General features: G+C 37.5%; 1 protein-coding gene across 8 annotated transcripts in view; it reads left to right on the top strand.

The window, feature by feature from the left end:
• EZH2 (enhancer of zeste 2 polycomb repressive complex 2 subunit) overlaps window positions 1–20921 on the top strand; it is a 51469-nt gene extending 30548 nt beyond the window's left edge. For all 8 annotated transcript variants that reach the window (XM_049816689.1, XM_049816692.1, XM_049816685.1 and 5 more), the window contains 13 exons: window positions 378–541; window positions 7017–7108; window positions 8095–8335; window positions 8823–8992; window positions 9374–9468; window positions 15209–15249; window positions 16342–16467; window positions 16850–17028; window positions 17905–18000; window positions 18601–18682; window positions 19503–19583; window positions 19699–19783; window positions 20579–20921. In XM_049816689.1, coding sequence (XP_049672646.1) covers window positions 378–541; window positions 7017–7108; window positions 8095–8335; window positions 8823–8992; window positions 9374–9468; window positions 15209–15249; window positions 16342–16467; window positions 16850–17028; window positions 17905–18000; window positions 18601–18682; window positions 19503–19583; window positions 19699–19783; window positions 20579–20639 — 1513 coding nt within the window. In that variant the 3' untranslated portion in view covers window positions 20640–20921. The remainder of the gene's footprint in view (window positions 1–377; window positions 542–7016; window positions 7109–8094; window positions 8336–8822; window positions 8993–9373; window positions 9469–15208; window positions 15250–16341; window positions 16468–16849; window positions 17029–17904; window positions 18001–18600; window positions 18683–19502; window positions 19584–19698; window positions 19784–20578) is intronic.
• The last annotated feature ends 1939 nt before the right edge of the window (window positions 20922–22860 follow it).

The raw sequence follows: 22860 nt of genomic DNA, 5'->3' as shown, positions 1-22860 counted from the left end.
ACTGTTGAAAAGTAACTGCTTGCATGTGTTTAATAATCTATGTTATTTTTTTTGAGGTGGTAAAATAAAAGCTTCTGTTTAAAAAAAAAAAAAAACCCACAAAAAACCAGTCTCCTTTTTGGAGTTAGTGAGTAATATATATGAGGACATGATGGTCCAGAAAACAAATCCATTCTTTCCTAGCCAATTTTGTATTTGTATAAATGAGTATGGAATTAATAACTTGTCACGTCACTAACAGATTGACCTTTCTAGCTGGCACATATTTCTTAATTTTTTTTTTAATTTGTCACTGAAAATGCAGTAGTACTGGAATAAAAATTTTTAAAAAATTTATTATTATACTAAATAAATAACTTCTATTTCTTTCTTTTAAGATACAAAGAACTCACTGAGCAGCAGCTTCCTGGAGCTCTTCCTCCTGAGTGCACACCAAACATAGATGGACCAAATGCTAAATCTGTTCAGAGGGAGCAAAGTCTACACTCTTTTCACACACTCTTCTGTAGACGCTGTTTTAAATATGATTGCTTCTTACATCGTAAGTACAGTTATAGCCTGCTTGTATATCTCTTACTTTTTTGGAAGTCAGGAAACTTAAAAGTATCATAAGATGCAATACAGAAAGAAGGAAAGAGAAGAAAAAACTAAAAGCAGTAATATTGCTAAAGTTTACGAAAACATCTTGTCCATGTTGTCATCATTTTGCTGTGAAAACTATACCTCAGGAAACTGAATGCACCTCTTTGGGGTAGTTTGTTATCCTTTTTGCACTTAGGAGTTCGTATCGAATTTCTGGCTGGGGCCAACCTGTAATGTTCCTTCTCTTTTTATAGTCTTCAAGAAAACTACATTGTTTTCTACTACTGTTTCTGTGTTACGCTTTCTCAGTTTGTGCATGGAGAATGGAATATATTTCTCCATAAAAATACCTGGTTATTCATCAGACTTGCTTCATTTTCCAGCAGGGAGAATGAATATCCATGAACATTTTTTTATTATTTTTCTTTTCTCAGGTTACTTTCTAGCCACTTTACTTGTACCTGGTGATTTGAAGAATTGTTTCGGACAGTTGAGTTTTAGAAATTGTGATATTCTTTCCACTGAATTGCTTTCAAGTTGCCCCATTCTTCTGGGGGAAGGATTTAACAAGAGCATTAGTAATGATGTTAGTTTCCATTTGCAAAGTGTGAAGAGTAGGAGAGATTCTGAAGTGCTACTTGAGACAATTCTTTTTCTGAGAATGGAGTCAAGCATAAAGGGGAACCTAAGAGTCAAATATGAAGTGGTTTCAACTTGCAGTTGAATTCTGTGATGGCCTTTATTTCAAATTAATTTTCTCTTTTGACTTAACTGTTCATTTGCATGTTCCACTGAGTGTGCACGCATGTTCATTTGGAAATCTTTGTGCTTTGTCAGCAGCTCCTCATCCAGCACACGTGCAATCTGCCTGTATTTGTACTTCACACTGAAGGCTTTACCCAGGGTTGCTGCTTTTTAGTATCCCTTAGTGGTCTTTCAGTTTGTGGAGGAACCGGAGTTGTCAGATGGTGGGAAGGGGAGAAGCTTTTCCTGTTCCTAGTTTCTTTAGTATTTGTGGCTTTTGGAGTTAGGTCTTAGTTTCACTTTCTGCTTGCATTCTGTTGGCAGGCCTTGCTCGAAAATATAAAGAAGCTCTTACTTCTGAATAATATTTAAGAACAGTAAGTTTCTGGAGGCATAGCTGCAGCCTTGTCCAGGCAGCTTCAACATGGGCATGTTCTGTGAAGCTGCAGGTTTTGCTTAGAAGTATCTTAGTTGCCTGGATGACTCATTCCAAGAAGTGCTGTGTGCAGCCTTAGTCTGTAGGACACGGAAGTGAAGCTGTATACTAGCTCTTGGCAAATCCATTTGTCTGGCAGTGGTTTTATGAGTTCTTGACACTCAACAGTCTAGCAGGGAGACTGAGTGCCAGTCTAGTTTTACTTCTTCAAAAGGATTTTGGTTTTTAAGTCAACAAGAAAGCATTGTCCAGACATAGTAAGAACAAACTTTTTACAGGAGCACCCCAGAAGATTTTTAGGTAATTCTGCAGCAGTGGTTTTAGGCCATTTTTCTCACTAGTTTTGTAAACTTGTAGGATTTTTCCAGTGAAGATATAGGCTCCTCTAAAATACATATATATTTGATTACTTAGATAGTTTATCATAGTCATTTTTACAGATTGTTAGAAGTAGAACTGAAAGGATCCACAGACCACATTTCAGTACCTGGGAGTACTCTGGGGAGACTGGTATTACCAGTCCACAGTTTTGAGGCACCAACTCTGTGAGACTTCTTTTAGTGCTCTGAAGGACAGATTCATAGTGTTGTTCATTTTGACATGTTCTTAAGTGGCAGATTCAGCCAGTGACAAAGTTCAGAGTCATGTCACTGACGAGCTGAAGGACTTCAGTTCTCACACTAGCAGCATCCTTTAAGCTGAAAATGTTGAGTCCCCCTTCCTTGTCTTCATAACCTTCAGATGGAAGACAAAGTGTTCCTGTGTATGCTAAAGACTGCCTAAGTTCTTGTTGCTGGTGACTTTTGATAAGTCCCTTAAACAAGTCAGTATTCTTTCCGAAGCGGTGTATGTCCAAGGCTTCATTTTAAACCATGCCTCGTACTTAAAAAGGCCCAAACTTTAAGTCATCTCTTCAGGTTTTCAGGGCCATAGCAGAAAGAAGGAAGAATAACACTTCCACTGTGGAGGCATTCAAGATGTACCTTTGTGTCAAGATGGAGTGTGAAATTACCGGTTATGATAATGCTCCTTATGGCAGCTTATGCGGCACATGCATTGTCACTGGTAAAAATATACTTGATACTTGATTGTTGCAAAGAGATCTCTTGATGCTTGATTTACACATTCACTGTGTAGCCTCCAGACTGGACGCTGAATGTAGTAAACTGATGCTTCAGTCACCATTCCCTGAAGACATACCCAAATCCCACCTCTGCAATGACTAGTCACTGCTTTGGATGCATTGCTTCCTTCTGCTTATGTCTATAGTAACACCAAAGAAAGAGGATGGTTTTCTGTATGTGTGTCTGTCTGCTTGTCTGTCTAGAGCTAGGAATTTATCTGTTAAAAACTGAGAGAGTCAGTTGTATGACCTCTTTGCTTTCTGTGAAATTTTTAAGACTGTTGGTCAAAATCCACCTGATTCATTGCTGGGAATAAGTAACTCATCAAAAAAAAAAGACTACTTTGCTTATTGGAAGGCTGGACTAGCAATTTTAAGTGTCTGCAACAATTTATGAATTTAACTTTTTAAAAAAGTTGCTAACATTTCTACTAGACCCTAATCAGTTGCCCCTATGTTCTACTTCATGCAGTTGCCAAGCGCTACAGGATGATGTCCTGGCTTCTGCAGATGACATTTTTGATGAATTACTTTGGTAATGTGGTGGGCTACAGTGATCAGATTTGTACTTTGAAAGGCACAAATCTCTAGAGAAGGCATAGAGAATTAAAAAAATACAGGAATCCTATTAGGTCTGTTTTCGATTTTTTTGTAATCCCCCTTCTTAGATTCCTCTTTTTTTTTTTTTTTTTTTTTTTTTTTGGATTAGCCTTATTTTACATAGTTTCAAATCTTTGTTCTAGAACATTTGATTTAAATATTGGAAAAGTTATCATTAGATTTTTAACGTGTCAAGTCCCCTTGACGACCTGGCAATCCCTTTATGTGCAGGTGATGACATTACTGAAAAAACTTGTGTACCGACTTCATTTGCTGACAGCAAGGAATTATGCCTAAATGTCTGGACTAACAAAGAATTTAGAAGAAGGAAAAATATCAGGTAGGGAGAATTTCCCAAATAGCTTGACTGTGAAGCAAATGTACATTTCAGGCTAAACTGTTGCCTGTGTACTTTCACATTATGAAAAATATGAGAATTGAGCCCATTGGGGATGAGACAGGTAATAAATCTCAAAGACGGAAAACATGCTCAGTGAAGGAGTTTTAGAATGACTTTCTTAAGGAAATTATTGAAGAAATACAGAGCTTAGTTATTTAGGAAATTCTGCAAAGTCTTCTTTGATTTTTTTAAAAAGAATTCCTCCTGATATTTGCAAGATTCATAATACAGCTATACAAACAGTTTTATTCTTGTCCTGGATCCTTTCTTTGTAACAAGCCCTCCAAAAAATAACTTGCAACAGTGGTGGTAGATTCTGACTATAGTGGTCAGTACTATACTATGTTGGGTGTTTTTGCAATAGTGGAATACAAGATATGATTCTAATATTAAAGTATCAGATATAGTGTATTCTTGAGGTATCACTGGTTTAAAAAGTCAAAAGTTGATTTGTTTCACTGCATTACAAACTAAACATTTCTTCATTGTGTAAAGGAAAACAATTTAAAAAAAAAAACCCACTCATTGTAGGAACTCTGCAAATGAACTCGAGAGAAATGTTTGCATCTGCAAGTGACATAAAAAGAATAGTTTTGGTTTCTGCATGTTGCAGCAGTCTGATATGGATCATGGCTTGCAAATGTTTTACTGTTCTTTTGCATTGTTGCAAAATTATTTTTCTTGTGGTATGAAAAGAGGGTAAAACAGTTATGTGAAAAAAACCCCTGAATGAATGAAATGGTATACTGTGCAAATTTAAAGATGCAGTGTTGAAAAATCTGGGTTTTTCCCCTCCACTTTTGGGTGGAGGGGCTCCCAATCTTATCATTGTTTTTTAAAAGCTGGAAAAAGGGTGGAATAACTTGGCATTAAATTGCAAGGTTTCTTTGTTATTTAACATATTTTACCTACAGAATGTGTAAACACTTCAAGGATATGTGAAACATATGAGAAGTGACATACCACAGAAAAGCATTTAACTGGAATATGGGGGAAGAAACAGTGCTAATAGCAACAATATGCATAAATTACATGCCTATACTTGCTTGTAAATAATTTTTACATACCTATATGCCCATATGTGGAAAATTGAAGCTTTTTTTGTGTTTCCAGGTTTATAAATGTAATATATTTCTCTGGAGAAAGTGATGCAATATTTAATTAGTGATACTTTTATATTGTTTATAGCTTTTTAAGAAAGCCTTGGAAGAACATATTGCTTCCCTGAGGTTCCCATGTACTGCTGTCATTGATACAGGCATAACATTATAGAATTTATGATTTGATTTCCAGCACACCTTCCCTTATGGGAGGGGAGCATGAAGTGATGGTTCCAAGACGGAATGGTTTCATCAGAGAAGCTCTCTTAAGAAGTGCTCACCACCATTGGTCACCCTCCCCACTGGTGCCAAAACAAGTGCTTGTGGAGCTACGCTGCAAACCAGATCACTGAAATGATATTTGCTTTTAAAAACTTTGTCCTGTGAAGACATATGTGAGCTCTGCCCACATTCTTTAAAAGGGAAGGAACTGCATTTAAAAAGTTCAGTCTTGAGAGTATAGTGGACTATTATAAAGAGAAGCCTCGTACACAGTCTAGAAATGAGTAGGAAAGCCTATGGTGGTGGCTTATTGAAGGAGAAGGATGTGTGTGGTGTTGGTACGGAACAGCCCTTATGGATTAATATGGGTAAGAGGGGAGCAAGGGATTTTTTTCTTTTGGTTTGAACATTAGCACTTTTTATTCACTGAATGTTCAAAAACTTACAGTTAAGTTACAGTTGCCTAACTGCAACTGTGGTAAAACAGCAGCATACATGCTTTTACAGTGCTTGGGAATCATCCAGTTTCAGACGGGCGTCTTTTGTAGGCCTTCATGGACCTTTAGAAAACAGTCAGCTAGCTAGCACTGAGTAGTGGGGTTTTTTTGTGTGTGGTTTTTTTTTTTTTTTAAACTTGAGTGCATTCTCCATTTTTGTTCCTTGCAGTTGTGTGTGCCACTGCTAGCACATTTAGGGGGAAACAGTATTTATTGGTGTCTATCTATATAAATATTAAAACCAAAAAATTTGTTCCTTGAGCATGGAGGGATTTAAAAAAAAAAAAAAAAGAATTGCATAAAACTAAGGATGGTATTTCTAAAAGCTCCTAATATACTTTGAAAACATGAGTATGAGAGTTCTGGTGAGAGTCTAGCTGCAGTTTTTCCAGGTTTCAGTTAAGTAAGGGATGCAGAAGAGCTCCTAATATCTCCAGCAAAACCGGGAAAGTCAGTCTCTCTGAAAACATCCTGCTGGGAGGCAGAGATTGCATGGGGGAAAGCTAGTAGAGATGAGCTCTGGCAAAGGGAATGGGTAGGAAACTCTGCCATCCTGTTATAAAGGTGCTCATGTTGCATCTTTTACATACCCAGTTCGGCTCCATGCTGGTCACTGTTCTGCAGTGACTTATACAGAGCTGTACAGAGTCCATCAGATACATGAGCAGACACTTCTCTGCAAGTTGCAGACTTAACTGTGGTGGTTCTGATCCACAGTGACTGTGTGATGCTAACTTATTTTTACCTTGCAGCTGGGATATAGGAACAACACTTACCACCTGTCAGCTTAGTTGGAGTGCTGATAAACTAATAGAGCAAAAATGCTTAGGTGTCCTTCTTGCTAGCAAAAATGAAAAGTGGGTCCACTACCGTTCCAAAGTGTGTGGGGTTGCATTTTCTGACAAGATAGAAATTGAACACCTGAATCTTACAGATTGAGAGATGATCATGCATTAATAGGAGAAGCCCTGAATAATTCTGTTTAACATGGTAACAGAAGTAAAGTCTGTTCTGTTTGTTGGGAATGGAGATAGAGGAGGTCTTGATGCATGAAACAAATGTGATGATTGTCTTCACTGATGTAAATGGGCATATGCGAAACTTACTTGGTGCTGTCTTAGTGTATTTAAGTGGTAAGTCAAATGTCACTAGATGGGGTTTATTCTGTGGGTTTTTTTTCCATTTGTTATCATTTTATTCTGGTTTTAGTAAAGTCTTGGTAAACCTTTTGCTTTGGATACTGTTTCAGGTTAGCTATTTAATGTATTTTTTTTATATTAAAACTTACAAATGTGATGTTTTGATTCAACAGCATTCCATGCAACTCCTAATACTTATAAACGAAAGAATACAGAAACAGCATTAGATAATAAACCTTGTGGACCGCACTGTTACCAACATCTGGTAAGATAATTTCATTTGTTAAATTCACTAAGTGCTAGTGCTAGCTGCAGTATAGCAAGTTACACTTAGCGTAAGGACATGTTGGATATATGATAGTGCATATACTTGTGGACCACCTGCAGTCAAGTATGCTGCCTTCAGTTTGTGCAGAAGAAAAGAGTTAACTTCCAATCATCAAATGAAAGTCTAAGTAGGACTAATTTTTAGCTCTGTTAGATGTAGCCTGAGATATTTGTAGGGAAGAAAGGTTATTGCCTCCTAATAATATGTTGCTGCTATTGTGTCCAATCTAGTCAAAGAACTGGGTCTTACAGACTTAGCTCTGTTGTAAGTTATATCACAACTACAAATTAGAAAGGTTTTTTTAGTTTGCTGAAGGTGGATTTCATCCAGTATTTGTGCTCTTAAGAAATAACAGGATGGAAATTAAAGGGGTGAAATTCTTAGTAATATAATTTCAAATCTCTCTTATACTTCCCCTACATTTTTTAGTGTGAGAAACTGTGTAATTTTCCAGGCTAAAAACTCGCTACGCATTGTCATACCCCTTTCCACTAGAAAACAAATTACCAGTGATTGCATTTTAAAAAATGCAGAATGCATATTGTTTAAGTGCCATGTGCAAGAAGAGTTCTTGTATTTTGAAGGGTGTTCTCTGTGGGAAATTCTCATTTTTTTTCTGTCATCTGGGAAAACAGAAATTTACTACCGAATTATTTTTCACTTGGCAGCTGGAATGAAAGTGGAACTGAAATACTGACATAAGTACTTTGTAAATGTAGAATTTTTTTTTTTATGATAGTAACAGAAGTATTTATGTTCATAGTTAGAGTACATTTAACTGGTATTTGTGTGTACATGATTAAGTTGTAGAATAATGCAAAGTAATACAGTATGCAAGTAGAACGTATTCTCCCCCAATCCCTGACCACAGGTGAAAACATTTCTTAATTCTTTTACTGAAAATTTTAATGTTTTGTGTTTAGGAAGGTGCAAAGGAGTTTGCAGCTGCCTTGACTGCTGAGCGTATAAAGACACCACCAAAGCGCCCAGGTGGCCGCCGAAGGGGAAGACTTCCAAACAACACCAGCAGACCCAGCACGCCAACAATAAATGTATTAGAATCAAAAGACACAGATAGTGATAGAGAAGCTGGAACTGAAACTGGAGGAGAAAACAATGATAAAGAAGAAGAAGAAAAGAAAGATGAAACATCCAGTTCCTCTGGTAAGGCTAGTCAATGCTTCTTTATTCAATTAGCTGCAGTGCTTGAGAGGATAAACAAAAAAACAGTAAAACAAAAAACCCAATAAAACAAAAAAACCAAGTTGAGCCACGTGATCCTAGAAACCATGTGTTTGGAATGTATGGAAGTGAGTGAAAAGACAGGGTAATAATGTGAGTTTAATCAAATAGAGCACTGTAAGGAAATTTCCAGATTGTCTTGATTTATGTATAGAGGTGAGATTGTATAATTTCAATAGCTACTGTTACCTAATTTTTACCTTCTTTAAGAGGTATATGAAAAGTGCTGTTTTGTTGTGGCACTTAGTTTTAAATATCCCAGGTTTCTGTTGTCTATTATTATTAACTATTATTTTAAACTATTATTATTAACTATTTTTAACATTAATAATTTGACATTTTTAAGAGCTGTGTAAAATTTTTGAAACATGGCCTTACATTGACCTATACTTTCCATTATTTATTACAGAAGCAAATTCTAGGTGTCAGACACCGATAAAGATGAAGCCAAATATTGAGCCTCCGGAGAATGTGGAATGGAGTGGTGCAGAAGCCTCAATGTTTAGAGTTCTTATTGGTACCTACTATGACAACTTCTGTGCAATTGCCAGACTGATTGGGACCAAAACATGCAGGCAGGTAAGAAGGGAAGCTACTTACTAAGGATGATAGCGTTTTACTTTTAAAACTGAAGTATAGAAATACTAGTATTGATTACTAAAAGAGAAAATTAATTAATTTTCTTGGTTTTTCCCAAGAATGCTATGATCCAGAATTCATGCCACAAATATATAGACATTAGTTTTAAAACTGTTTTTAAATTAAATTTACAGGAGGTTTAAATTAGACTATCTGTTCTTAAATAACAAAAATAATCAACTTTATAATGTATTGAAAAGAGACTATGACTGGATATAATCTCTAAGTTGTTGGTTGGAGGAAATCATACTAACTTAGAAAATGAGCAACTTTCTACTAGTGAGAGATTTATCGTGGATGTATTATGGTATCTCTTGTTAGGTGTATGAGTTTAGAGTAAAGGAATCTAGTATTATTGCTCCAGTCCCTGCTGAAGATGTTGATACTCCTCCCAGAAAGAAGAAAAGGAAACACAGGTAAATCTGTTACTAAATAACCTTAGCATAACAATGAATCAGAGATACAGGGGATCAGAACAGAAAGTATTTTGGAGGAAAAGTCATGCAACTCTTCTTTTGCTTCCAAAACCTATATTTGGAGCAATAAAACAAGATGGCGTTTTGGTTTCAGACAAAAGTATTACTGCATTGACAAGTAAAACCTTCCACTTCCCTTCTTTTTAATCTCTTTAACAGCCAGATTTTTGTTAGCAGATTCTCGTAGGTGTATTGCTGCAAGTAGTCAAACTAAGTTTAGATTAGAAATATTATACACAGCTTCTTACAACATTCAAGATATTGTGGTATAATATTGTTTGCAGCAATAAGTACTAAATTTACAAGCATTATAATGGGATTCAATAATGATTATATAGTATTTTGTAAATTAAAACTTAACATATTTTTATGGTGAAGTGTATTTCATTAATATTCAGATGATCAGTAAGCAAAAATATTGTAGCAAACTAGTAGGATTGCCTTTTTTTTTTCTTTGAGACACTATTCTGTTGTAGCACCCCAGTTTCATTATGAACTAGAACTTCAACTAAAGAACCAGGTTAACAAGTTATTTGAAGGGAAGCTGCAATGAAGAACAAAATCAAGGTTTTTGCTGGAGCTACAAAGACCAGCTGAAGCAATTACTGTTGGAATTTTAAATGTGGTGGGTAATGTCTCTCAGTGAAATGCATTTTTCTTTGAGAATCCCAAGGTTTGAAAAATGCAACTCTGCATTGATTTTTTTATTGCCAGGGATGAGAACGTAGGAGATAAAAAGCTGCCTGAAAATTAGCACAAACATTTCTTTCTGCAAGGAAGAAGTACACTTTTTTCCATAAAGTTTCCTTTTTCTCCCTTTAACTTTCCTTATTTTCCCCCAAGCTTGTTCTTCCAGTTCTTCTCCCATCAATTCTTCTTGCTTCTGTCATAGCTTGTCTAAGTATATTTATTATTTCCAGGCTTAGTGAAATTCCTGATACTGGCTCAAAGATACTGTTGACATGGAGTAGAATGTTTCTGTTTTGTAGCAAAGAGGCAGCTGATGTCAGCTAGGAAAAGATTCAGTGAGCATCTGGAAGAGATTCTGTTCTCAGCAAAAACTATTGATTTAATGCTTTTGGCACAGTTTTCAAGTTTTGGGGCATTTGGTGGGGTGGCTATTTAAATCTGGAGTTATTAGCCATAGCGCAAGTTTGGAATATGTAGTTGGGAATTAGCTTGCTTTCAGATTCACGCAAATTGCTATAAAAATGGTGCCACTACATCTATTTGAAAAAAAGCAACTAAAAGGCTCAAATGTATTTTGAAGCTGAAATGGATTATATGGTTACCAGGTTGACATTATTGTTTTGGAGGAGTTTTGAGAGGGGTTTTTTGGTTTGGTTTTTTTTGGTTGTGTTTTTTCTTTTCTTTTTTTTTTTCTGAATAAATAAAAGCACATACCATTATGTGGGGTTTCTTGATGTTATTTTGTTCTTATTAGTTACCAATATAAAAACTTTTATGCTAGCAATTTAGTTTTGAAATGCCTTTTAATTCTTTTAACTCTGATTGAAGGAAGTAGAAATTTTTTTTATTTAATTTCACAGAATATGTGGTAATCAAGCTGTCTCCATTATTCTATGTGCAGTAGCCTTTTTAAAAAAAAGAAAACTTTTTAGCCTGCCTAGATACTACTGTAATCTGAGCACTCTCTGAACATGTCACGCAACTAGCAATTGGGAAAACCATCTGGAAGTCTTTCTCTGTTTCTTACATTTCTTTGAGTTGAGTTTACTCACTCCTAGAGTAAATCTAATCCTAGAGCCAGGAAGGCCCTTCTGTCCTGTTTGCACTTTTCCATTGCAAGGCACTTACTGGTCTCCAGGTTTTCCACATGTGTGTGTGGTAGACTGCCTTTGAGGAAAAGCAGCAGCAGATTTTCTTGCAAGACTTCGCCTATTTCCCATGCAGTCTTGGTGCTTGTATAGGGATACTGACCATCTAGCTGGCAAGACTATACACCTCTTGGATAGTAAAAGATATTCTCTCCCTCCTTCCAATGTCTTTTTTTGTTAGATAGCCATAATAAGGCTGATCAATGAGAGGAGAATTTATATAGTTGTTTTTCAGAGAGTCAGTAAGTGTCAGAGCCTGTCCTATCTATCGGAGATTAATCCGGTGGTTTGTGAAGGCTCTGCTTTGCTGGAGGAGTAAGTACTTTGCACAGAAGCCAATAGAAAAATCTGAACCAGGAAAGAATTCAGAAAAGCATGAGCGTATGCTGGAGGGAGAGTACTTCAGTACTGTTCATTGTCTTGCTTGTGTTTTTTTTCTGTTGCTGGGAGCAAAATTGTATTTGCTTTAACTAATCAGCACTCCTTCCTCTGGATTGGTAAGGATCTGTTATTGATTGTAGGGCCATGTAATGCTGCTACTTGATTATTTTTGTTATCCTCCCCTCCCTCAGCCCCTATTCAGATGCAAGTTTACTTAGTAAACTTTATTTGAAAGTATTTTCTTTTTTCCTATATTCTCATTTTCTTCCTCCTGTCCCTACCTTCCGCTGGACGGCTCTTCACTGCGTGCTTGAATAGCTCACGTGGTTCTGCCTAGAGTTTTTATAGGGATTTAAAGTCTCACTACTATCAGGCAAAAGGTGCAGCTGAGGCATTGGCACAGATATTCTTATGTGCCAGCTGGTTGGAAGGCTGAGTCTTAGAGTGGTGGGGAGGCTGTGGATAAGATACAATTTAGGAGACTGAAGTCTTTGAGTGATGCCAGAAAATCAAACACTGCAAAGACTTAACTACATATATTGACATAATTGGCACATATTTTGAATTTGCAGCGCTATTTCTGGTGGCAGAGTATCCCTGTGCAGAGAAAGAAATGCTAGTGTAGCTTCTTCAAAAGAATACGTTTCTACTGCCTGATTAGCTGATGCCAGTGCCTCCTAAAAACACTGGCAAAATCTAGTAGGTTGTTATCAGAGAACAGTAATGTTTTTGACAGCTTCTGTCATAATGCTTTTGGAAACACTTGTTTTCTAAGCTGGCTATCCTGCAGATGTCAGCAACCAGATGTACAAATCCACCTGCTTGCTTGGAAATCTGCCACCAAGTTTTCAATTTGTGTTTGTTTTTTTTGTTTGTTTTTTTTTTTTTTTAAATGAGGCTTCAAGTTGCTAGTGCTTTCTCAACTTTGTCACTTCCTTGCCTTTGGTTCCTGGTGCATGGGACCAGATCTTGCCTTTTGTTTCTGAATTGAGATAGCAGATTATAGGACAGAGAGAGAAATTAGTCCACCTTTAGTACAGTAGTCATTCAGGCTTCAGCTTTGTGCACTAATCAGGCGAACTTGTAGTGCTTCCTGACAGTTTTTTAAAGTTACAAGCCAATGAATGTACTATTTGATTGAGCTATTCAAACCTGTCGAATTGGTCAGTGTTGGCAGCTTGCTTCATGTTGTCCTCTGTCATTCCGCACAATTCATGCTCACACTCTATGTCTCCAGTTCCTTTCTTGTAGATTCTCTTCCTCCTGTGACACCAATCTGTGCTAAAAGCATGTCTGAGCTGATGCCTTTGCCGTTGTGACTGCCATATTTAATTTTCTATCCATTTTGAGTTGTTAGTATTAATGCTTTGTTGATGGTGGCAATCTTTGTCATATTCTTTGTCATATGGACAAGGTGACCTTGTCCATACAGTCTATACTTTCCTGTGGAAACCAGAAAGTCTCAGGTGGCAACTAGTCACCAAGTGGTATTTTACTTTTAAAGTATTAGGATAATGTCTACCTTAAAAAAAAAAACGCAAAATGAAAAGCTCATACTAACTGCTAATGAAATGGTGTTTTAAGAAGTCTATACACAGAAAGCTTTTAACGGTTTGGTATGCTAGTAGGTCCTTATTATCTTGGGCTGAGAGACAAGCTTTTGTGAAAGAATTGTTAAAAAATATGGTATATGTTACATTACTGAATACCAGCTATCCGAAAAAAAGTAGTTTGTGCATTAGAGTAATTTAAGTCAAAATTGCACTCCTTCTTTCCATTGCATGGGAACCGTCTTACAAAGAGTCAGCATCTCATAATTCATAAATATATGTTGGTAGCCTTTTTTTCCCAGAGTTAGTTGCTCTAAATAGGAATGTCATCTGTTTGTTACAGTGCTCCGTAATGCTGATAGTCTTTGGATTTGTTCCCTCCCCTCAACCTGTTACTTGGAAAATTTTGCCTCTGTGGGTTTCGAACTTGTATGGGTTCCTTCAAATGCTTTTAAGAAAGTTGGCTGTTGAGCACTTAATGTTAAGTCAAGTGGTAAAGCTTTGAACGGGCAACTGCAAAGAGAATCTTGTTTACTGAAAGCTGTTGTGTGTGGTGGTGGGGCCAGCACACCATTTGGTTGGTTAAAGTAGAAATTGATATCATGCTTCTATGAAAGAAGTAGCAGCTAAAAAGTCCTATTTAAGTAGTTACAGCAGGATGTATTTTTTCAGAATGCTGAGTGCAACTTCTGAGTGTCGCCTTCACTGAAGGGCAGAAGAGATTTCGAAGTGTTCTGTGCTGGGGATTTTTGAGCACATGTGTTCATGAGTATTTTGGACTGCTTAAGTAAACCTGAACAGGAAGTGAGGTTGTGAGGTGCAGCTAGCAGTGTATTATTTGGCCAGGGAATGAGGCTTCTCCCATATTCTCTTAATGTTGCTATATGACTTACTAAGAAAGTCTGAGAAGTATAAACTTTGAAAGTCATTAATCTAAATTTTTTTATTATGTTTATTTACCGAAAAATCAAGTGCTAACTAAACTGCATAGAATTGAAGAAAGTAGAGTGAGTTATGTTATGATAACCAAAGGCACGGTACTCTTAAGTACATCATTCCCCCCCCTTCCCACACACACACACAAAAAAAAAAGGGGGGGGGGGCAAAAACCAACAAAACCCAAACCTAACCAAACCACCAGACAGCAAAACCAACACTTCTTGCAAAGGGAGTACTTAGCTAAGCTAATGAGAAAGAGGACACTGATGGAACACGGTAAGGATGTAAGAGAAAGGCGTATAGAGTTTGAAGTAGAAGGGAAAAGGCTTAGCACAGTACCACCAGTCAGAACAAACTGGGGAGAAGTTGGTCCAACCAGAAGAAATACTGAGGTTGCGTCAGTGTGGCTGTGCCACAGATGTGATGTCCTGTTGTCATATACTTGGAGCTCAGCAGATGAAGGGCTGTGATCTGTAGGGGTCTACTAGTGTGGTGCTGGGGCCAAGTCCTGTGAAGCAAACAGCTGACAGACCTTCACTCCCCTATTTAGTCATGCCCCTCCATATCTGCAATTCCATATCCTTCCTTCTGCTGCTGCTTCTGCCTGCTAGAAGCAGCTCCAGCAGCCTCCTCTTTGCAAGTTTTCCTTCCAGGCTGCCTGGATTTAAGCATCTGTGTAGCCTGGGCTCGGGGGGGGGGAACTGCTTGTCTGTACAACCCTGGGACTAGAGGAATGGTGTGGGGAGGGGGAGGGAGCAGCCTGCAGAGTGTTGATCTTGTCAGCTCAAAGAGACTGGGACAGGGTGGTTCTGCTGCAACCACTTCTGACTTGTGTGCAGTTAGCAGAAGTTCTTGTTACCAGCAACTTTACTATTTTAAGTCAAGTGTGGGTGCAAGATGCAGCTACCTTTCCCAGCCCATTGCAGGAGGAGTTCCTGTCAACCTTCTTGTGTTTGTTTTGTGTTTTTGCAGGTTGTGGGCTGCTCATTGCAGAAAGATACAGCTGAAAAAGGGTTAGCATCTTTCCATTCAATTTATGTCCTGAACTTTTAAGATTCTACTATTTGCTTTTTTGGTTTTGTTTTTTGGGGTTTTGGATTTTTTTAATGTTAGGCCATTATATACATTCTATGGGGATCTAGAGATTATAGGGGGAATAAAAAGAAAAAAAGTAAGCTCTCATTACAGATATTGTAGGGGCAAAAGCCTACTGTTTGGTTTATGTAACTGGAAGAGCTCTGTATAATTCAATAAAAAGGAAAGGAGGCTGAATTTACAGTCCTTTCAGTATGGCCTCGTTGAAGTACAGATAAAAATGGTATCAGCAGGAGCTGCAGTAAAAAGCGGCATTTTTAAAACTAGCTTATTTTAGAAATAGTTATCTGAAAATTTGTTGAGAGTGGTTGGGACTTCTAGCAACATAAATAATTGATCAGTTTGTCTTTCTCTCTCCTTTTTGATTGCTGATTGCAAACCCAACACAAGCTCAGGAGTATTAACAGCAAATGTAATTTGTATAGCACCAAATTCTCCTAGCTGCTCTATAGGTAAAGCTCTAGACTTGTCCCCGATAGTCCCTCCTTGCCTGTAAAATGTTAGCATTGTCTGTATTGGAAAATTGACTTGGGAAAGCACAGTGGTATAATGACCAGACATTATTTTGCCAGTGTATCTGTTTGAAAGTTGACTATTGCTCCAGAGTAAAAATTACTTTGGGTATTTGAGCAAATTTACTTTGCTGATTAATAAAGGTGTTACTCTAGAACATGTTCACACAGGAAATTATACCATTGTAGTTTCGTTCTTCAGTTTTCCACAGTAAACAGTTTCAGCTCTGAGTACTTGAAGCAGCTGAGTAATGGGAAGAATGAAGTGCCCTAGGAAGCAGGCAACTAACGGTGACAAACACCTAACTGATGTTACAGTTCTGGTTTGGTGTCTTATTTTTTTTAACCCCACTCATAGTAGGTTTGGGGTTTTTGGTTCATTTTGGGGGTTTTCTTAGTGAAATGACGAAAGGGAATTTCTGCTTTAAAGAGTGAAGGGAACTGCATATTGTTTGTTTGCACCTTTCATCTTTACAAAATCTTGCTATTTTTATTCAGATGGGTCGTCGAATCACGTTTACAACTATCAGCCATGTGATCATCCACGTCAGCCTTGTGATAGCTCATGCCCATGTGTAATTGCGCAAAACTTCTGTGAGAAGTTTTGTCAGTGCAGCTCAGAATGTAAGTAAAACATTTAAAAGCTATCTATAAATGTCTTTCACTGTCCCAACATTTAACTCTGTACTAGCAGTCTGTCTGTACTGCAGACAGTGTTTGCAGGAGCAGTGAATTGTGTTAAATGGTGTGAGAAGGGAGCACATATTCAGTTTAATTTGGACCTCTTAATTAGCCATTGAAGTCAGAAACAGTCTTCAGAACTAAAATTGAAGAAGACTAAAGTAAAATCAGGGAAGGAAAGAATTTACAGTACTTTGAATGTCCTATACAGATAGCAGTTGCTATTTTTTTTAATGTTCTAATATGCTATAATTTGCACAGTCTTAATTTCACAATGTACTTCTTTCATACCTGCCCTTTTTTTTCCCCATATATTCCTTTGTAGGCCAAAACAGGTTTCCTGGATGTCGTTGTAAAGCACAGTGCAACACTAAGCAGTGTCCATGTTACCTAGCTGTACGGGAATGTGATCCTGACCTGTGTTTAACATGTGGAGCAGCCGACCACTGGGACAGCAAAAATGTGTCTTGCAAGAACTGCAGCATTCAGAGAGGATCCAAAAAAGTATGTAGTTATACAACTACATGCCTATTGCCTTGGTTTTGAGGTGTTTTTATATTTTCATGCTAGAGAATGGAATTTCTTTGCCTTCATGCTGTCAAACAGGAAAAGAAAAACAAAAAAAACCAAAAAGGGAGGTAGCTGTCACTTATGTTACCTTGCTTATGTGCTGCGGTTAAGTTCAGTGTATACTTCATCATGTACCAATTAGTCAGTGTTTTCTGTGTAACACTGCAGTAAAATATCTCCTTTTCCCCATTCAGGCTTTGCTTGTAATTTGCAAATATGCTGCTGGTTTAAAATGCTGGCTTGTCAGTCTTTCTCTAGTTCAGCATAAGGAAGTTTGGCTCAGACATAGATACTGACTATTTCTTAAGTTGTTGATTCTAAAGCACAAACTTGTATGCAGTCTACTGAAGGTATCTCGAAAGCCCATTCAGCTCTGTTAAATAAATAAAGCAAGGTTTATTTCTGCTCCAGAACATCTCACAAACTAGTTCAGTAGAATACTGAGCTAATCAGTAGTAGTAGGCTCCTGTGCAGACCTTTATAGTTTGAAGTCCTTAGTGTATATGTTTTTATGTAACACCCTCATTTCAAGGTTAAATTAAAATTTTTATTGACTTTCAAGTACTTCATATGGCTTTTCTTTCACATCTTTTCTGATCACGTTCTTTCACTCTTTTTCTGATCTACAAGCTGTAATTTTAGTGTGCATGTGATAATTATAAGAATCTGTATTTGTCGTCTTTCATGGAGTCCCAGCATACATTTCACTGAGTAATACAATACAAAACAAAACACAAAATCCCAACAATAAAATAAAAAACCAAATCCAAGCCAGGGATGTCTAAACTTTTTGTTTTTTCTCTCCCACAGCACTTGCTATTGGCACCTTCAGATGTGGCAGGCTGGGGAATTTTCATCAAAGATCCTGTACAGAAGAATGAATTCATCTCAGAGTACTGTGGTGAGGTAAGGATGGAGAACAATGGTTATGTATGAGATTAAGTGGTGAAGTTATGTATTTGGCTAGAGACCAGGAGACTGTCTCTAACTTGGTATCATGTTTGGACAGAGAGATGTGATTGCCTAAGTATACAGGTACTGTATACTTAGTACAGTATAAGAGGCTCCAAATCCAGGAGGCTAGATGATTGAAATGTCACAAAAATTAGACATAGGCCTTTGTGAGAATGAGAGGCTGAATGTAGTTTTTATCTTAAATGTAACTTCAATTCAGATGTGCCTGGAATTTTGTGCAGAATCGTTTAGTATAGTGCTAATATTCTATAGTAATAAAACCCTGAATCAGGTATGCAGTCTTGATTTTTGAGTTGAGAAGCAATACTTGCTTTCCTTCTGCTCTGAAAAAACTTATTTATGCTAAGAGCAAACCATGGTTGTTTGGTAAACACAGAATGCTTGCTGAAAACAGTACTTTGGGAATATTTTCAGTCCCAGAGAATAAAAAAACCTCATCTTCCTTTCAGAATGTCTGGGGTTTTTGACCTTCAGCTGATATGGTTAAAAAAGGGAAAAGGTGGTCACTTTTACAAGTACTATTTCTTTCAGATTATTTCTCAGGATGAAGCAGACAGAAGAGGAAAAGTATATGACAAATACATGTGCAGCTTTCTGTTTAACTTGAATAATGGTATGTATGTATTAGTCACAACCCTTGCAGCATAAATAAAACATGTATGCTTACCCTTTTGTTCAGCCCTGTTCTTTTGCAGGCAGCAGGTAACATTGAGAAATTTGTTCTTCTGCACATCTTTTCCTAGCATGTGTGGATTCCTAATATTGATATCCAGTGCGCTTTTTTTTTTATGTTAGTCAACTAGATAGTAGTGATGGAGCCTATTACACAAGCCAACTATACAAGATGAGTTGAGCAGAAGTAGAATTTCATGGAGTAACACTATGTGAAAGCATTAAGTGAAGCAGCCTAAAGAATTTAAAAGGCTTGTTAGGTATTGTGTGAAAAGAGTTTTGCTGTGACTTAAATTAGCAGTCAGTTACGATGGTAATTTTGTGTCAGGGCAGGGGGGGAACCACACGCACGTGGCTACTGCCACTTGAAGAGAAAAATAAGACTGCACTGTGTCAAGTGAGAAATACTAGAAAATATTTGAAAGGAGGAGAAAAAAAGCTGCTTTATATAAATGTTGACTTAGCATATTTATGGAGCTTGTCCTTGTGGAATAAAGGTAGAGAAGCTTCAAATGAGAAATTAAGGTAGTGCCACTGTGGTAGGAGATGAACTGAAAGCACAGTGTGGGGCAGCAGAAGTATTTTGAGTCTTGCAGAATAATAAAGCTATCATAGGATGAAGTGCCAGCTCTTCCATCTGGGAAGCTGAGAAGTTACTTTTCCCAGCTGATAAAATCCAAGCACACTAGATATTAAACACAAAGATTTGTTTGTACGCAACTTATCTATAATTTGTGGGTTTTGTTTTATTTCACCCCTAGATTTTGTGGTTGATGCAACACGCAAGGGCAACAAAATTAGATTTGCAAACCATTCAGTAAATCCCAACTGCTATGCAAAAGGTACGTTTTAAATTTACTTGCTTTTAGCAATGTATGAAGTGTTGTGGGATACTTATTTAGAATACACATTTTATCAGTATTTGTATTAACACAAGTTTATATTTCTTTTAAACAGTTATGATGGTTAATGGCGATCACAGAATAGGAATATTTGCTAAAAGAGCCATTCAGACTGGTGAAGAACTGTTCTTTGACTACAGGTTGGTAGAAGGATTTTGTAATTTCTTCCTATCATAGACTGCATTATAATGCTTTCACTATTTCTGCCTAGCTCATAATTACTGTGCCTGCCTCCTTAGAGCCTCAGGTCTCAGCAACTGAACAGCAGTCCCCTTGCATTTTTATTTTTTTTATTTTTTAAAGCCAGATACTGTAGTAAGACTGACTTGAGCAGAGCAGCAGGTTAAGAGCCTTGCAAACTTGGAACAGCAGCTTGTATAGAGAAAAGTTTAGTGACAAATGGAGACAGAACTGTACAACTTTTCCAGGCAGACCAGCATATTAAACTTTATCTGGTAGGGTTCCCTAGGTACTGTTACAAGTTGTTTCTCCCATCATTCAGAAATGGGCAAGAAGTATTCTTGTGTTATTACAGAGAAGTGCTTCCTAAGACTGTGTTCATACTTCCCTCTAAAATCATCTCGCTTGAAAATGAAGCTGTCCAGTGACAATACTATTAAGTCAACCTTAAGAAATGTGACTGCTTTCTACTAGCCAAACTTAACTTTAGCATTGTGAGATTCAAGGCAAAAAAAAATGTGGAATTGTAGCATTTTGTTTCCTCTTGGTCAAAGTCCTCTAAAAGCAGTTTCTTGAGTGGTCAGCATTGTTCTGCATCTGCAAATTCACACAAGGAATAAAGGCCCCAGGTGGTGAGGAAACTATGGGAAATTTTAAGTATGAGGGTATTCCAGGCTATGGTGCTGTTAGAACAATGAAGCTGAAATGTTCAGTGGTACTGGTTTTTATTTTTGGTTTTATTTTTTTAATTTCAGATATAGCCAAGCTGACGCCCTTAAGTATGTGGGCATTGAAAGAGAAATGGAAATCCCTTGACACCAGCTACCTCTTCTTTTAAACAGCTGCCTTATCTTCAGGAATTTCTAGTACTGTGGGCAATTTTAGAAAAATGAAAATGATGCAATTTGAAATTCTGTATTTGCAAAGTACTGTAACAGTAATTTATAGTAACAAATTTTAAAAAAACAAACACAACTTTTTATTGCCTTCTCACCAGCTGCAAAGTGTTTTGTACCTATGAACTTTTGCAATAATGTGGTGTGGTACATTTTTCAACCTTGAATAAAGGATACTTGAACTTCTTCATTTTTACTGGAATTGAGTTGGAATTTTGTGTTGGCCAGTTGAGGTAGCAATGTGAATACTTACTTTCAACTTCTGAGCATAGGCAACTCCATGCTTGCCTACTTCTGTTGCTATTACTTCCAGGGCCCATTTAAGACTAATGTGAAGATAATAGTGTAGGAGACAGCCCCCAAGCTGACTGTGGAACTTCAGCATCTAGCACCTCAGTAAAAGAGTCATGGTCTTGCAGTTCTCATCTACCCTTGGCATGAAGCTACACTCACATTCTCTGAAGTGAGGGTTGCAGTTTAGAAACTCCATCAACTGCACTTAATTTTTAAAAAGTATTTCTCTACTTTGGCCAAGTCTCATCCATCCTTGGTCTTAACACAGGGTCTGTCCGTTAGCAGTAGATGCATTGAATGGAAGGGGAAAAGGGTCCCCCCCCAAAAAAAACCCCACCCATAACAGCTGTGATTTCTGAGACAAACCCTACTTTAAAGACAAATCTGTGGTACAAGGTTTGCGTCTATCTGCCCATTACCTTAATGGCAACTCAGCTGCCCAAGCAGGTGCCATGAATCTTTTCACTCATTTCTGTACTGAGTGAATAAACACTGATGAGGACAGAGGTGCATCATTTGATAAGGGAACCAGCAGTGGCTTTACTCTGAAGCAACAAACTGAATAACAAATGCAGAAGTAATTACACATACATTTCTCTTCTGCATCTCTTGTTTATCTGTAAGCAACCACTATTTTGCTTATTGGTACAGTATACAATTAATATATCTTATTACAAATTTTTTTATATGTTTTTATCCAAAAGCGTTTAGATTGCAGCTAGTTGTTTGGGTCCTGCACAGGGCTACCACATGTTTATTTCCGATTTGCCAGCTGAATGTGAACTCTGCAGCCTACTTGCAAAACTGATTTCAAGAAATCTTGTCACTGATGACCATGTATACCTTCTGCACTGAGGAGGCTCCAACTCGGTGGCCCTGTTCAGCAAGAGCCAAAGGAGCACTGCTGCTTCTGTACTCTCACATACAGCACTCAGCTGCCAGATGCCACCTTGCTCTGTGGTGGCCTAAGTAAGAACTACCCCTCATCTTACTCAAGGGGGGGAAGTCTAAAAGTTAAAACTTAACTTTCTCCCTGTTTAGGTAAAGCATGGCTCTTGTCTGAAGCTGGATTGACAGCAGATGCATTTTAAAAATAGAACTCTGCAAGAGACAGCATACAGTACAAAAAGTAATGCTGCTTTAACCAGCAATGGGTTAAAGCTAGCTTTGAGCAGGTTATTTCTGGCCTTCTGTATATGAACATCATTGAGCCTGCTTCTCTGTCACTGTATCACTCGTATCCTGCTACAAAATCTACTTACAGCGAACTTTCTGCAAGCAGTGTTTACAAAAACAAAACAGCATCTTAAAAAAAAACAAACAGAAAGCCAGCACAGAAAGCAGCACAAGCCCTATTCTTCCAAATTTCAAAAAGCAATTTGAAAATTGAACAACACGATGCTTCTGTTACCCATGCTGGCAGTCTTTAGTGCAATTAAAGTTCTTTCAGAATAGCAACAGCAAGCATGCAAAATCTCAAGTGGGGATGAGACTTTTCCCCCATTTTCCCAACCAGTTTGGAGCACATTTAATACTGCTCCATATTTTTATTTTTAAACCCAGACATTTTTGTAGGTCAGAGCTCAATTGTAACCATGAAAAATTAGTTTCCCTCAGAGAAAAACAGTATCGACACAAAAGCTGGCTCCTTTTTCTTCATGCCAGAACAAACACCAAACAAATCAAATTCTAAGGGGAAAAAAAGGATTTGGCTGCAGCAGTTAGGTTCTTTTTACCATCAAGAATAGAAAATATATATTACCAAAACAGAGACCTGTGAGGATGGTAGTGTTTTGCTTGTAACATGGAAAGCTAATACTCATTTCACATGTATACAATGAATGCAA

The sequence above is a fragment of the Accipiter gentilis genome, chromosome 14 (genome assembly GCF_929443795.1).
Source record: "Accipiter gentilis chromosome 14, bAccGen1.1, whole genome shotgun sequence".
Classification (NCBI taxonomy): domain Eukaryota; kingdom Metazoa; phylum Chordata; class Aves; order Accipitriformes; family Accipitridae; genus Astur; species Astur gentilis.
Note: the sequence above shows the minus strand (reverse complement) of the source record. Positions and strands in the feature narration are given on the sequence as shown.